This window comes from Oncorhynchus mykiss, chromosome 11, assembly GCF_013265735.2.
Source record: "Oncorhynchus mykiss isolate Arlee chromosome 11, USDA_OmykA_1.1, whole genome shotgun sequence".
In the NCBI taxonomy this organism is placed as follows: domain Eukaryota; kingdom Metazoa; phylum Chordata; class Actinopteri; order Salmoniformes; family Salmonidae; genus Oncorhynchus; species Oncorhynchus mykiss.
Window position 1 is genome coordinate 58287298 of NC_048575.1, and position 15483 is coordinate 58302780.

The 15483-nt window shown below is 43.6% G+C and overlaps 1 protein-coding gene across 3 annotated transcripts in view; it reads right to left on the minus strand.

Annotated features, from left to right (window-relative positions):
- LOC110536049 (probable E3 ubiquitin-protein ligase HECTD4) overlaps positions 1-15483 on the minus strand; it is a 75709-nt gene that overhangs the window by 50072 nt on the left and 10154 nt on the right. For all 3 annotated transcript variants that reach the window (XM_036935890.1, XM_036935889.1, XM_036935888.1), the window contains exon 2: positions 5496-6052. In XM_036935890.1, the coding sequence (XP_036791785.1) occupies positions 5496-6052 (557 nt within the window). The remainder of the gene's footprint in view (positions 1-5495; positions 6053-15483) is intronic.

Here is a 15483-nt window from a genome sequence, read left to right on the forward strand (position 1 = left end):
CTAACGGGCCGCCCCCAGGTGGTGAGGGTAGGTAACAACATCTACACCCCGCTGATCCTCAACACTGGGGCCCCACACGGGTGCATTCTGAGCCCTCTCCTGTACTCCCTGTTCACCCACGACTGCGTGGCCATGCACGCCTCCAACTCAATCATCAAGTTTGCAGACAACACTACAGTGGTAGGCTTGATTACCAACAACGATGGTACAGGGAGGAGGTGAGGGCTCTCGGAGTGTGGTGTCAGGAAAATAACCTCACACTCAACGTCAACAAAACAAAGGGGATGATCGTGGACTTCGGGAAACAGCAGAGGGAGCACCCCCCTATCCACATCGAAGGGACAGTAGTGGAGAGGGTAGTAAGTTTTAAGTTCCTCGGCGTACACATCACAGACAAACTGAATTGGTCCACCCACACACAGCCTTGTGAAGAAGGCGCAGCAGCGCATCTTCAACCACAGGAGGCTGAAGAAATTTGGCTTGTCACCAAAAGCACTCACAAACTTTTACAGACACACAATCGAGAGCATCCTGTCGGGCTGTATCACCACCTGGTACGGCAACTGCTCCGCCCATAACCGTAAGGCTCTCCAAAGGGTAGTGAGGTCTGCACAATGCATCACCGGGGGCAAACTACCTGCCCTCCAGGACACCTACACCACCCGATGTCACAGGAAGGCCATAAAGATCATCAAGGACAACAACCACCCGAGCCACAGCCTGTTCACCCCGCTATCATCCAGAAGGCGAGGTCAGTACAGGTGCATCAAAGCAGGGACCGAGACTGAAAAACAGCTTCTACCTCAAGGCCATCAGACTGTTAAACAGCCACCACTAACATTGAGTGGCTGATGCCAACATACTGACTCAACTTTAATAATGTAAAAATTGATGGAATAAATGTATCACTAACCACTTTAAATAATGCCACTTCATATAATGTTTACATACCCTACATTACTCATCTCATATGTACAGTGCCTTGCGAAAGTATTCGGCCCCCTTGAACTTTGCGACCTTTTGCCACATTTCAGGCTTCAAACATAAAGATATAAAACTGTATTTTTTTGTGAAGAATCAACAAGAATCAACAACACAATCATGAAGTGGAACGACATTTATTGGAAATTTCAAACTTTTAACAAATCAAAAACTGAAAAATTGGGCGTGCAAAATTATTCAGCCCCTTTACTTTCAGTGCAGCAAACTCTCTCCAGAAGTTCAGTGAGGAGCTCTGAATGATCCAATGTTGACCTAAATGACTAATGATGATAAATACAATCCACCTGTGTGTAATCAAGTCTCCGTATAAATGCACCTGCACTGTGATAGTCTCAGAGGTCCGTTAAAAGCGCAGAGAGCATCATGAAGAACAAGGAACACACCAGGCAGGTCCGAGATACTGTTGTGAAGAAGTTTAAAGCCGGATTGGATACAAAAAGATTTCCCAAGCTTTAAACATCCCAAGGAGCACTGTGCAAGCGATAATATTGAAATAGAAGGAGTATCAGACCACTGCAAATCTACCAAGACCTGGCCGTCCCTCTAAACTTTCAGCTCATACAAGGAGAAGACTGATCAGAGATGCAGCCAAGAGGCCCATGATCACTCTGGATGAACTGCAGAGATCTACAGCTGAGGTGGGAGACTCTGTCCATAGGACAACAATCAGTCGTATATTGCACAAATCTGGCCTTTATGGAAGAGTGGCAAGAAGAAAGCCATTTCTTAAAGATATCCATAAAAAGTGTTGTTTAAAGTTTGCCACAAGCCACCTGGGAGACACACCAAACATGTGGAAGAAGGTGCTCTGGTCAGATGAAACCAAAATTGAATAAATTTTTTTTGCAATAATGCAAAACGTTATGTTTGGCGTAAAAGCAACACAGCTGAACACACCATCCCCACTGTCAAACATGGTGGTGGCAGCATCATGGTTTGGGCCTGCTTTTCTTCAGCAGGGACAGGGAAGATGATTAAAATTGATGGGAAGATGGATGGAGCCAAATACAGGACCATTCTGGAAGAAAACCTGATGGAGCCTGCAAAAGACCTGAGACTGGGACGGAGATTTGTCTTCCAACAAGACAATGATCCAAAACATAAAGCAAAATCTACAATGGAATGGTTCAAAAATAAACATATCCAGGTGTTAGAATGGCCAAGTCAAAGTCCAGACCTGAATCCAATCGAGAATCTGTGGAAAGAACTGAAAACTGCTGTTCACAAATGCTCTCCATCCAACCTCACTGAGCTCGAGCTGTTTTGCAAGGAGGAATGGGAAAAAATGTCAGTCTCTCGATGTGCAAAACTGATAGAGACATACCCCAAGCGACTTACAGCTGTAATCGCAGCAAAAGGTGGCGCTACAAAGTATTAACTTAAGGGGGCTGAATAATTTTGCACGCCCAATTTTTCAGTTTTTGATTTGTTAAAAAAGTTTGAAATATCCAATAAATGTTGTTCCACTTCATGATTGTGTCCCACTTGTTGTTGATTCTTCACAAAAAAATACAGTTTTATATCTTTATGTTTGAAGCTTGAAATGTGGCAAAAGGTTGCAAAGTTCAAGGGGGCCGAATACTTTCGCAAGGCACTGTATATACTGTACTCTATACCACTACTGCATCTCGCCTATGCCGTCCTGTGCCATTACACATTCATATATTTTTATGTACATATTCTTCATTCCTTTACACTTGTGTGTATAAGGTAGTTGTTGTGAAATTGTTGGGTTAGATTACTCGTTGGTTAGTACTGCATTGTCGGAACTAGAAGCACAAGCATTTCGCTACACTCACATTAACATCTGCTAACCATGTGTAAATGACAAATTAAATTTGATTTGACATCATTCTCACCAGCTGGTGACATCACACTGATGAGAAACAGTTAGCCTATGCAGCGCACACACAACAAACGCAGTACAGCACGCCCATACCATCAGAGAGGGAGACAGAGAATAGCCTAGCTCTTTAACTAGCCACCACTGTTGGTGAAGACAGAGCACTAGGACTGGATGGTTCCCTGACACAATGGGCTCTCAGGCTCTACAGAGGGGACACAAAGGGGGGATGGTTCTGGTTTTGACAAGTCAAGCTCAGTTGTCGACAGCAGAAGCCGGGCCGCAGCCAGTGAAAAAAAAGGGTTCTTTCCTATGTGAAACACACAAGACCCCAGTGCAACAACCATCACTGTCAAAGCAAACACAATAACTGAAAGGCCTTTTTCAAAGAAAGAATCTTAAAGGGCACTCTATTTAGTGAACAACAGGCGCTGGCAACAACAGGCGCTGGCAACAACAAGCGCTGACAACAACAAGCGCTGGCAACAACAGGCGCTTGCTAGCTACGACAGGCGCTTGCTAGCTACGACAGGCACTGGCTAGCTACGACCATGACTAGCTAGGACTAGGGATGCACGATATATCGGTAAGCATATTGGAATCGGCCAATATTAGCTAAAAATGCCAACATCTGCATTGGCCCGACGTCTAGTTTAACGCTGATGTACAAAACCGATGTCAAAGCTGATGTGCATACCTATATAACGTAGGTAGATGACGTAATGACGCCACAAAAAATACAGAGCTACACGTGCAACACAGCCTTCCTAACCTAGCCCACAATGTCTGCTGTGTGGATTTATTTAAGTTTCAAAGGAAGATAACAAAAAGGCCATATGCAACGTTTGTGCTGCTATTATTTCCAGAGGGGAGAAAGTGAAATCTTTCAATACCACAAACCTAATTACTCATTTGAAAGTGCATCAACCCCAGACGTTCAGCGACTACTTAGAACTAAAGCAGAAAAAAAACTAAGCGCACACTTCCAACACCTAAGTTCAAGTCAAGCAGTCATTTGAAAGAGAGCATTTCAGTGAGACAACTCAAAGGTGAAATCCATTAACGCCAAGATAATGGAATTCATGGCCCTTGACAATCAACCGTTTTCTGTCATGGATGATGTTGGCTTTCGCCGACTGGTTGAGCACCTTGAGTCCCGGTACACACTACCAAGTAGGCACTATTTTTCAGATGTTGCCCTACCAGAGTTACACAGTATTGTTGAAACACACATCCATGAGCTACTTGCTATGGGCGTCACTGCTATTATCTTCACAACTGACATTTGGACCAGCGATGTCAGCCCCACGAGCATGCTGAGTCTGACAGCACAGTGGGTCGACGAGGATTTCGTACTGAGGAAAGCCGTATTGCATGCTCAAGAATGTGCTGGTTCTCACACCGCTGCTGCCATTTCAATGGAATTTGAGAACATGTTTGAAACTTGGAAACATGAACACACCTAGCGCCATTCGAACAACTGACTCGAGAAATAAGTCCATAAACTGTGTCTGTAGCAGACGTGATATCCTCTGTCATGACATTGAAACGCCTGTTCAACAAAACTGCCGACACAGACTGTGGGGTTAAAACTTGCAAAGTACTCTACTAGAGGCTGTGAACAAGCGATTCGGTGGCATTCTCTCTGAGCCTCTATACTGTGTCGCCACCATGCTTGATGCTAGGTACAAGGACTGCTACTTCGATGCAGACAAGAAACAGGGTTTACGTGAAATGTTACAGACACAGCTGGACAAGATGAAAACGGACACAGTGACAGTGGGCACCGAGGAAGAGGACCCACGACAGATGAGGCCACGGACAGACAGAGCTGAAACTTCACTTCTTGACATGTATGATGAAATCCTGGTTGAGAATGAAATGACGGAACAACAAAATAGGTTTTGATGATGTTTTACTGGTAATAGCATTTTGGTCAGTGTGTGTGTGTTGTTTCAACTATTTAACTGTACTAGAATACTTTAAAAGGTTAGCTAAAATTCTAAATATCGGTATCAGCTTTTTTGACAAGGAAAATATTGGATATCGGTATCGGCCAAAAATCTTGTATCAGTGCATCCCTAGCTAGGACACTGAATAGCTAGGACACCTACACGGGCTAGCTACAACACGGGCCAGCTATGACACAGGCTAGCTACGACATGGCTAGCTACGACACTGACAGGGGCAAGTTAGGTCACTGACAGGGGCTAGCTAGGAAACTGACAGGGGTTAGCTAGGACACTGACAGGGGCTAGCTAGGATACTGAAAGTGAAAACAGAAATGGGATGACACTATACGGCTTGCATAATCACCATCTGGGCAGTATTTTGAAGGTGAAGTAAATGAGCCAGACAGGTAAGCAGAATCAGATGATCCAGAATACTACTATATCCTCTTATGGGCTCCCGAGTGGCGCAGCAGTCTAGGCACTGCATCTCAGTGCCAGAAGCATCACTACAAACCCTGGTTTGATTCCAGGCTGTATCACAACCCGGCCTTGATTGGGAGTCCCATAGGGCAGCGCACAATTGGCCCAGCGTCGTCTGGGTTTGGCCGGGGTAGAATTTGTTCTTAACTGACTTGCCTAGTTAAATAAAATACCAAAATACATTTTAGTCACTTGTGGTGTTAAGGGTGTGGTCTCACCTGGCGCAGGCGAGGGCTACCAGGGCAGCGGCGGCATTCTCCCTCTGCCTGTGTGCATGGAACATGTATGTCGGAGCCTGTCCCTGCTGGGTCTGTGCTGTCTGCTGGACCCCCTCCTCCAGCCAGGAGCAGAGCAGCCCCTCCAGGCCGTTGAGGCAGTCTGCGGGTTCCTTGCTGAGGCTGAGGGGCTGGCAGTCACGCAGGCAAGACAGCAGCACCTCCGCCGTGACCCCACAGAGTGCTGGGTCACTGCGTGTCTGGGACTGCAGCAGGGGGAAGACCAGTAGCAGGCCCACACGGGAAGTGAAAGGCGCCTGTTCAGGCTGCTGCAGCAGGCCCTGTCGTTTTAGCAGGGCCAGGGCCTCCTCATCCCCCCCCCCGGCCCCCTCCCGGTCCTGCTGTTCCTCCAGGGCCAGCTGACGCTGGGCCCCCCACAGGCCCCGCAGCGCATTCAAACGGTACTCAAACAGGCGGGCATACGCATTGCTTTGGTTACCACAGACGGCACGGAGACGCTCAGCCAGCTCCGCAGGGTTCTTTGTTTCGAATGTGAGGATCTAGAGAGAGAGGAAGAGAGAGAGAGAGGAAGAGAGAGACAGAGAGACCGAGAGAAGGAGAAAATGTGAGGGATACATAAAATAGCAATGAAGATCTATAAACAACAGGAGAAAGTACAGATCCGTGGGGAGACGATGGGTAGAGATCTCAAAGTGATGACCACATCCAGTATAGTGCACGGACTGTAAATCACCATCTAGCTGGGATCTGGCTACCTCTTAATCCAATTTACAACAGAGCACTGCTTCAATATGAGATGTCAAATCAAATCTCATTTTTCACATGCTTTGTAAACAACAGGTGTAGACAAAGAGTGAAATGCATACTTAAAGGCCCCTCCCAACAATGCAGAGAGAAAAATATAGAACAATTACAACATAAGGAGTAAATACACAATGATTAACGATAACTTGGCTATGGTGTACCAGTAACGAGTCGATGCGCAGGGGTACAAGGTAATTGAGGTGTCTTCAGAAAGTATTACTGCCTGAATATAAAATGTAGTTATGTCACTGGCCTACATCCAACACCCCATAATGTAAAAGTGGAATTATATATGGAGCGATTTCCAGTGCCAACAGAAATTGTATTTGAATTTCATAATTTTTTATTTGTATTAGGATATTGAATTTGAATGTAATATTATTTTAATTTGTAATGCAATTCATGAATTGAACATGTATTTCAGGATTTGAAATTGAAAATTCAATTTCAATTCAATTTAATATGCATAGTAAATATTTATATATTTGGTTTCAATATGGTAGATATTGCATTCATTTTTCATGTATCAACTTTACAAACTATAATTTCGGGTTGATCCAAGTTCCATAAATTCAACTTCTCAGATGTATTCAGATTCAGTGCTCTAAATTCAGAATAAAACCCAGAGACAGCATCCTGGTACTGTGCCAGCAAGGAAAGGTAAAGGAGACCAGATAGAATCAAACGCTCTCTGTGGTAAACAGTAGATTCTATCGGTTTCTGAATTGATTTTCTTCCTATGAATTTGGCTCTAGCATTTGAACCATTTTGGATATAAGCTATTATGACCCCATTCATGATAGCAAAGACACTCTGGAACATGGACGTGATGATCTCAGGCTGAGCAGGACACGATAGAAAGTGGATATAGTTGAATGGCCCTATCATATACTTCTAAGAATAGCCTTTCCATTCTATTTAATCTTGCTCTTGTGACTGACTGGGTTCAAACCAGGTCTCCTGTATGTCACAAGCCTATTAACCCACTTAGCTAAAGACTATAGGGATAAGTTCAGGAAGTGCATGAAAAGGACAACACACTACTTGCTTAGTGAGTAGCCTACCGGTTTTTGCTAAAGAGTTCTTTAGCAAAAAACACCTAAAGGACTGACCATGAGAAACAAGATTCTCTGGTCTGATGAAACCAAGATTGAACTCTTTGGCCTGAGTGCCAAGCGTCACGTCTGGAGGAAAACTGGCACCATCCCTACGGTGAAGCACGGTGGCGGCAGCATCATGCTGTGGAGATGTTTTTCAGTGGCTAGTCAGGATCGAGGGAAAGATGAACAGAGCAAAGTACAGAGAGAATATTGATGAAAACTTGCTCCAGAGCACTCAGGGCCTCAGACTGGGGTGAAGGTTCACCTTCCAACAAAACAATGACCCTAAGGACACAGCCAAGACAACGCAGTAGTGGCTTAGGGACAAGCCTCTGAATGTCCTTGAGTGGCCCAGCCAGAGCCTGGTCTTGAACCCGATTTAACATCTCTGGAGAGACCTGAAAATAGCTGTGCAGCGTCACTCCCCATCCAACCTGACAGAGCTTGAGAGAATCTGCAGAGAAGAATTGGAGAAACTCCCCTAATACAGATGTGCCAAGCTTGTAGCGTCATACCGAAGAAGACTCGGGGCTGTAATCGCTGCCAAAGGTGCTTCAACAAAGTACTGAGTAAAGAGTCTGAATACTTATGTAAACGTGATATTTCAGGTTTTAATTTTTAACACATTTCTAAAAAGCTGTTTTTGCTTTGTCATTATGAGGTATTGGTTGTAGATTGATGAGGGGGTAAAAAACTATTTAATACATTTTAGAATAAGGCTGTAACATGACAAAATGTGTAAAAAGTCACAGGGTCTGAATACTTTTTGAATGCACTGTAGGTAGGGGTAAAGCGATAGGGCAACAGGATGGATAAACAGTAGCAGCAGTGTAATATTTGTATTTATTTAACCTTTATTTAACCAGGATAGACCCAGAGGTTAAAAACCTATTTTGCGAGGGCGACCTGGCAAGATGGAAAACTACACATAAAAGCGTGTACATAAAATCTTGCAACAACAAGAAATACACAAAAAAGACAGTGTCACAACTTACAGATACATTTATTAGAAACAACTGCAGCTATCAAAAACAGTGTCGTCGATCAGTCTTAAACAGGCAAGTACGCTAACTCCCCTAACTGTAATATCTTTGGAAGCATGTTCCAGGATGAAGGGGAATAATGGGAAAAACATTGTTTCCCCATCTCAGTTCTAGCCTTAGGAACAGACAAGGACAGCAGCGACTGAAAAGAAGACTATTGAGTGACTGATCTGGTCAGTAAGGAACAGAGGGAGTTGTCCTATCAATACTTTGTACACAAAAGTGCAAAAAGTGCACCAGTGCTTTAGACTCCTGGTGAACAGAGGGTCCATTGCATCATGGCATACAAATCACAGTGATGGGTGAGTGATCTAGCATTTGTGATAAATCTTAACGCACCATTGATACACTGTGTCCAGAGTTAATGTTCCTAAAATAGAAATCCAATTTCAACTTCAGTTTCTTGGTCAAGTTATCAATGTGCTGTTTAAATGTGTTGCTAAATTGAATATATGCGGGAGGAATAAGAGGTTAGACCCTTTAAACCCAATGATATATATTAAAGAATCAGAATACATTAGTGTGGAAATAAACTACTCCTTGTTGAATTTCTAACGCACAGTAATAATACATTACAATTCTATTCATGTTGCAGATGTTCCTACCCAGAGAAACAGTCAAATACAACATTACATACTTTTTCTAAATAAGTGGTGTGAAAAATTGAGAGATTGTGGGGTTATTTCAGAGGAGATAAAAATACCAATATTGCGCATCATCTGCACTTAGGCAGCACTTAAGCCAGGTATCTATTACAGTGTGTAGTCCAAGACGCCACTACACCATTTAGTAGGCACATTTTTTATTGACTCAATTTCAGATAGACTAACGTTCATTGGAGGCTGGGATTGTGCACCAACCTTCTCCACCTTGCTCTGCAGAAGGGCTTCTACTCCATGATGCTGGTATAAATAGCCAGAATCTAAGCACCATGGGCTGATGGGATGCTGGATGACCTGATCAATCATGAGTTTGGCAAAGTTAGCCCAAATAGAGAGGCAGGTATTAATAAACCACACTAGACCATTAGGTCACATGACATAGGGAAACATAGAGAAACAGTAGAAATCCACTTTTTCAAGCGGAAAGACGATGGCCAGAGCTGACCCATAATGTTAAGTCATCATTTTAGTCAAAGTATGATATAAACTCAGCAAAAAAAGAAACGTCCTCTCACTGTCAACTGCGTTTATTTTCAGCAAACTTAACATGTGTAAATATTTGTATGAACATAACAAGATGCAACAACTGAGACATAAACTGAACAAGTTCCACAGACATGTGACTAACAGAAATTGAATAATGTGTCCCTGAACAAAGGGGGGGTCAAAATCAAAAGTAACAGTCTGTATCTGGTGTGGCCACCAGCTGCATTAAGTACTGCAGTACATCTCCTCCTCATGGACTGCACCAGATTTGCCAGTTCCTGCTGTGAGATGTTACCCCACTCTTCCACCAAGGCACCTGCAAGTTCTCGGGAAATTCTGGGGCTATTGGCCCTAGCCCTCACACTCCGATCCAACAGGTCCCAGACGTTCTCAATGGGATTGAGATCTGGGCTCTTCACTGGCCATTGCAGAACACTGACATTCCTGTCTTGCAGGAAATCACGCACAGAATGAGCAGTATGACTGGTGGTATTGTCATGCTGGAGGGTCATTTCAGGATGAGACTGCAGGAAGGGTACCAATGAGGGAGGAGGATGTCTTCCCTGTAACGCACAGCGTTGTTATTGCCTGCAATGACAACAAGCTGTCTGATGATGCTGTGACACACAGCCCCAGACCATGATGGACCCTCCACCTCCAAATCGATCTCGCTCCAGAGTACAGGCCTCGGTGTAACGCGAATCAGACCTTCACCCCTGGTGAGACAAAACCGCGACTCGTCAATGAAGAGCACTTTTTGCCAGTCCTGTCTGGTCCAGCGACGGTGGGTTTGTGCCCATAGGCAACGTTATTGCCGGTGATGTCTGGTGAGGACCTGCCTTACAACAGGCCTACAAGCCCTCAGTCCAGCCTTTCTCAGCCTATTGCGCACAGTCTGAGCACTGATGGAGGGATTGTGCATTCCTGGTGTAACTCAGGCAGTTGTTGTTGCCATCCTGTACCTGTCCCGCAGGTGTGATGTTTGGATGTACCGATCCTGTGCAGGTGTCGTTACACGTGGTCTGCGACTGCGAGGAGGATCAGCTGTTCGTCCTGTCTCCCTGTAGCGCCGTCTTAGGCGTCTCACAGTACGGACATTGCAATTTATTGCCCTGGCCACATCTGCAGTCCTCATGCCTCCTTGCAGCATGCCTAAGGCACATTCACACAGATGAGCAGGAACCCTGGGCATCTTTCTTTAGGTGTTTTTCCAGAGTCAGTAAAAAGGCCTCTTTAGTGTCCTAAGTTTTCATAACTGTTACCTTAATTGCCTACCGTCTGTAAGCTGTTAGTGTCTTAACGACCGTTAATTGTTTATGGTTCATTGAATAAGCATGGGAAAGTGTTTAGACACTTTACAATGAAGATCTGTGAAGTTATTTGGATTTTTACAAATTATCTTTGAAAGACAGGGTCCTGAAAAAGTGCCGTTTCTTTTTTTGCTGAGTTTATTTGGGCTAACCACTTCGTGCAAATCTGTATGAAAGAGGTGTCTTTCTTGTGAAATGACATACAAATTATTTTCAGCCTACATTTCTTTTCAGGGCTGGGTTTTATTTCAATGTTCCCACCTACCAGCATGGCATTGTTTACTAATCAGAAACAGCTGCAAAGTTATTCCGCTTCATGAATGAGATGAGTCAAACAGCCGTGTGTCCACTTGGCCACCCAGGCCATGGAGCAAATAAAACAGAAAATTATCATAATCCATTGGATAATTTATACAGTTTCACTAATTTTTGGTTCAGTCTGTATTAACAATATATATATATCTCTGAACATTTTAGAAATGGTATAATTTTGCACACCTGCTCCCCGTCGCCCCAAGATGAATGGTTTTGTCCACTAAAGTTGAGTCACTACACGCTCCACTGCTTTGATTGGTGTGTTTATCCAGAGAGCGAAAAGGCACCCACGAAAGAAAATTCAAGGCTCTTATAGTTACAGTTGAAGTCAGAAATTTACATACACCTTAGCCAAATACATTTAAACTCAGTTTTTCACAATTCCTGACAACCAATCCTAGTAAAAATTCTGTGTCTTAGGTCAGTTAGGATCACCACTTTATTTTAAGAAATGTCAGAATAATAGTAGGGAGAATGATTTATTTCAGCTTTTATTTCTTTCATCACATTCCAAATGGGTCAGAAGTTTACATACACTCAATTAGTATTTGTAGCATTGTCTTTAAATTATTTAACTTGGGTGAAATGTTTTGGGAAGCCTTCCACAAGCTTCCCACAATAAATTGGGTGAATTTTGGCCCATTCCTCCTGACAGAGCTGGTGTAACTGAGTCAGGTTTGTAGGCCTCCTTGCTCATACATGCTTTTTCAGTTCTGCCCACAAATGTTATATGGGATTGAGGTCAGGGCTTTGTGATGGCCACTCTAATACCTTCATTTTGCCACAACTTTGGAAGTATGCTCGGGGTCATTGTCCATTTGGAAGACCCATTTGGGACCAAGCTTTAACTTCCTGGCTGATGTCCTGAGATGTTGCTTCAATATATCCACATAATTTTCCCTCCTCATGTTGCCATCTATTTTGTGAAGTGCACCAGTCCCTCCTGCAGCAAAGCACCCCCAACACATGATGCTGCCACCCCCGTGCTTCACAGTTGGGATGGTGTTCTACGGCTTGCAAGCATCCCCCTTTTTCCTCCAAACAAAATGGTCATTATGGCCAAACAGTTCTATTTTTGCTTCATCAGGCCAGAGGACATTTCTCCAAAAAGTACAATCTTTGTCCTCATGTGCAGTTGCAAACCGTGGTCTGGCTTTTACATGCCGGCTTTGGAGCAGTGGCTTCTTCATTGTTGAGCGGCCTTTCAGGTTATGTCGATATAGGACTCGTTTTACTGTGGATATAGATACTTTTGTACCTGTTTACTCCAGCATCTTCACACGGTACTTTGCTGATTTTCTGGGATTGATTTGCACTTTTCACAACAAAGTACATTCATCTCTAGGAGACAGAACGCGTCTCCTTCCTGAGCAGTATGACGGCTGTGTGGTCCCATGGTGTTTAACTTGTGCACTATTGTTTGTACAGATGAACGTGGTACCTTCAGGCATTTGGAAATTGCTCCCAAGAGTGAACTAGACTTGTCGGGGTCTACAAATGTTTTCTGAGGTCTTAGCTGATTTCTTTTGATTTCCCATGTCAAGCAAAGAGGCACTGAGTTTGAAGGTAGTCCTTGAAATACATCCACAGGTACACCTCCAATTGACTCAAATTATGTCAATTAGCCTATCAGAAGCTTCTAAACGCCAACACATAATTTTCTGGAATTTTCCAAGCTGTTTAAAGGCAGTCAACTTAGCGTATGTAAACTTCTGACCCATTGGAATTGTGATACAGTGAAATAATCTGTAAGCAATTGTTGGAAAAATGACTTGTGTCATGCACAAGTAGATGTCCAAACCGACTTGCCAAAACTATAGTTTGTTAAGAAGACATTTGTGGAGTGGTTGAAAAACAAGTTTTAATGACTCCAACCTAAGTGTATGTAAACTTCTGACTTCAACTGTACATGTCCTGATCAAAGTAATTTTAGCATATCATTTCACTTCCTTGTGAGAATCATGAGCATGGGCTGGCTTGGCTTTGCTGTAACCACAGCTGAAGACTGCTAGCAGCCTACTAAAATATTGCACCGTGTCCAATACAATGTGGAAAAACGTATATCAGCTAGCCTCTCTTTCAATATCACCGGCGCTTCATCTTATTCTAACTATTTCTTGACGTATTTCCAGCCGCAAATGATTAGGGATGCATATTAGGGACGCACCGATATGAAATTTGTCCGATACCGATATCCAATATTTTCCTTGCCGAAAAACCCAGTACCCGATATTAAAAGATTTTGCTTCCTTTTAAGCATTCCACTACAGTTAAATAGTTGACACACACACACACACACACACACACACAGACCAAAAAGTTATTTTGTTGGCATTTACATATGTCCCCATTACCAGTAAAACATTTTTCACTTACAGCTGTAATGTTTTGTTAAATTATTAATTCGTTTAATTCTCAACCAGGATTTCATCATACATGTCAAGAAGTGAAGTTTCAGCTCTGTCTGTCCGTGGCCTCATCTATCGTGGGCCCTCTTCCTTGGTGCGCACTGTCACTGTGTCCGTTTCCATCTTGTCCAGCTGTGTCTGTAACATTTCACGTAAACCCTGTTTCTTGTCTGCATCGAAGTCGCGGTCCTTGTACCTAGCATCAAGCATGGTGGCGACACAGTATAGAGGCTCAGAGAGAATGCCACCGAATCGCTTGTTCACAGCCTCTAGTAGAGTACTTATGCAAGTTAACCCCACGGTCTGTGTCGGCAGTTTTGTTGTAGAAAATCCTTGTCGACCCACTGTGCTGTCAGACCCACTGTGCTGTCAGCATGCTCATGGGCAGTGTCCGAAATGTACTTTTTGTCTCACCTGCCAAGTGGACTAGTAGATAAAAAAAATCCACCAACCAAACATATTCTTTACCAGCCAAAATAATAAATTGCCTTTCCGTGTCACAAATACATTCATTTCAGTACATGTTGAATACAAACTTAAATAAGCAAGAGCAAGATTTGAAACAAAATGTTAATATATTGATCAAGAGTTAATCAAATCAAGTTTATTTGTAGAGCACATTTAAAAACAACTGTAGTTGACCAAAAGTGCTGTACAGAGTGCAAAAACACCAAACATTGGGCACACAATGAAATAAACAAAACATAAAAGATACAATGAATAAGAGTACATAGAAGTGAAAACAGGGCAACAGCGATGGTAAAATACAATTATGAGAAGTACAGTGGACATAGAACTGGTGCTCTCCTGATACAAAGGGGAAACAGGGGAAGCAGGTCTACAAATCCTTTACTTTGATTAGAAATACCCTGATTAAATACAGGTAAAAAAAAAAGAGGCTTATCAGATGCTGGTTAATTGTGGCTGTGGCTAGATTTCATTTCCCAGCCTGAACACAACAGAAGAAGTCTTGAACTCAAAATTCTACTGAAGTATTTGCTATTAAATGTACTGAAGGATCAAACATAAAAGTAAATTTGAAGGTTTTGTAAACCTATCAGATGCTTAATCATTTTAATCAACTTAAACCTCAGAACTCCTCACCCTCTCTTTGCATGGTCCATGAAGTCTGGCCTCCTGCTCCTGACAGAGTCCTGGTGTCACAGCATCAATACTTTTAAAGGATCATACTCCCTGATCTCTGGAGAGGACAGCTGGACCATAAGGAGATCTGACAGTGTGTCAGACTTTAGGTTGGACCGCCAATCGGTTTTCACCTGTTTCATGGTATTAAAACCTCTTTCACATTCAGCTATGGAGGTAGGGAAGGACAGGACCAGGTCAACAAATGCCAGAAAACCAGGACAGGAATCATGATGGCTCCTGTTGACAAGGAACCAGGACATCTTCTGCAGGGACTGGGACTCTTGGTACATCAGCACCTTCAGGACGGTTCACTGGTCAGGTACCCTTTCAACATGGATGCCAGAGGTCTCCAGGACAGTTCACTGGTCAGGGATCCTTTCAACATGGATGTCAGAGGTCTCCATGACAGTCCACTGGTCAGGGATCCTTTCAACATGGATGCCAGAGGTCTCCATGACAGTCCACTGGTCAGGGATCCTTTCAACATGGATGCCAGAGGTCTCCAGGACAGTTCACTGGTCAGGGATCCTTTCAACATGGATGCCAGAGGTCTCCATGACAGTCCACTGGTCAGGGATCCTTTCAACATGGATGCCAGAGGTCTCCAGGACAGTTCACTGGTCAGGGATCCTTTCAACATGGATGCCAGAGGTCTCCAGGACAGTTCACTGGTCAGGGATCCTTTCAACATGGATG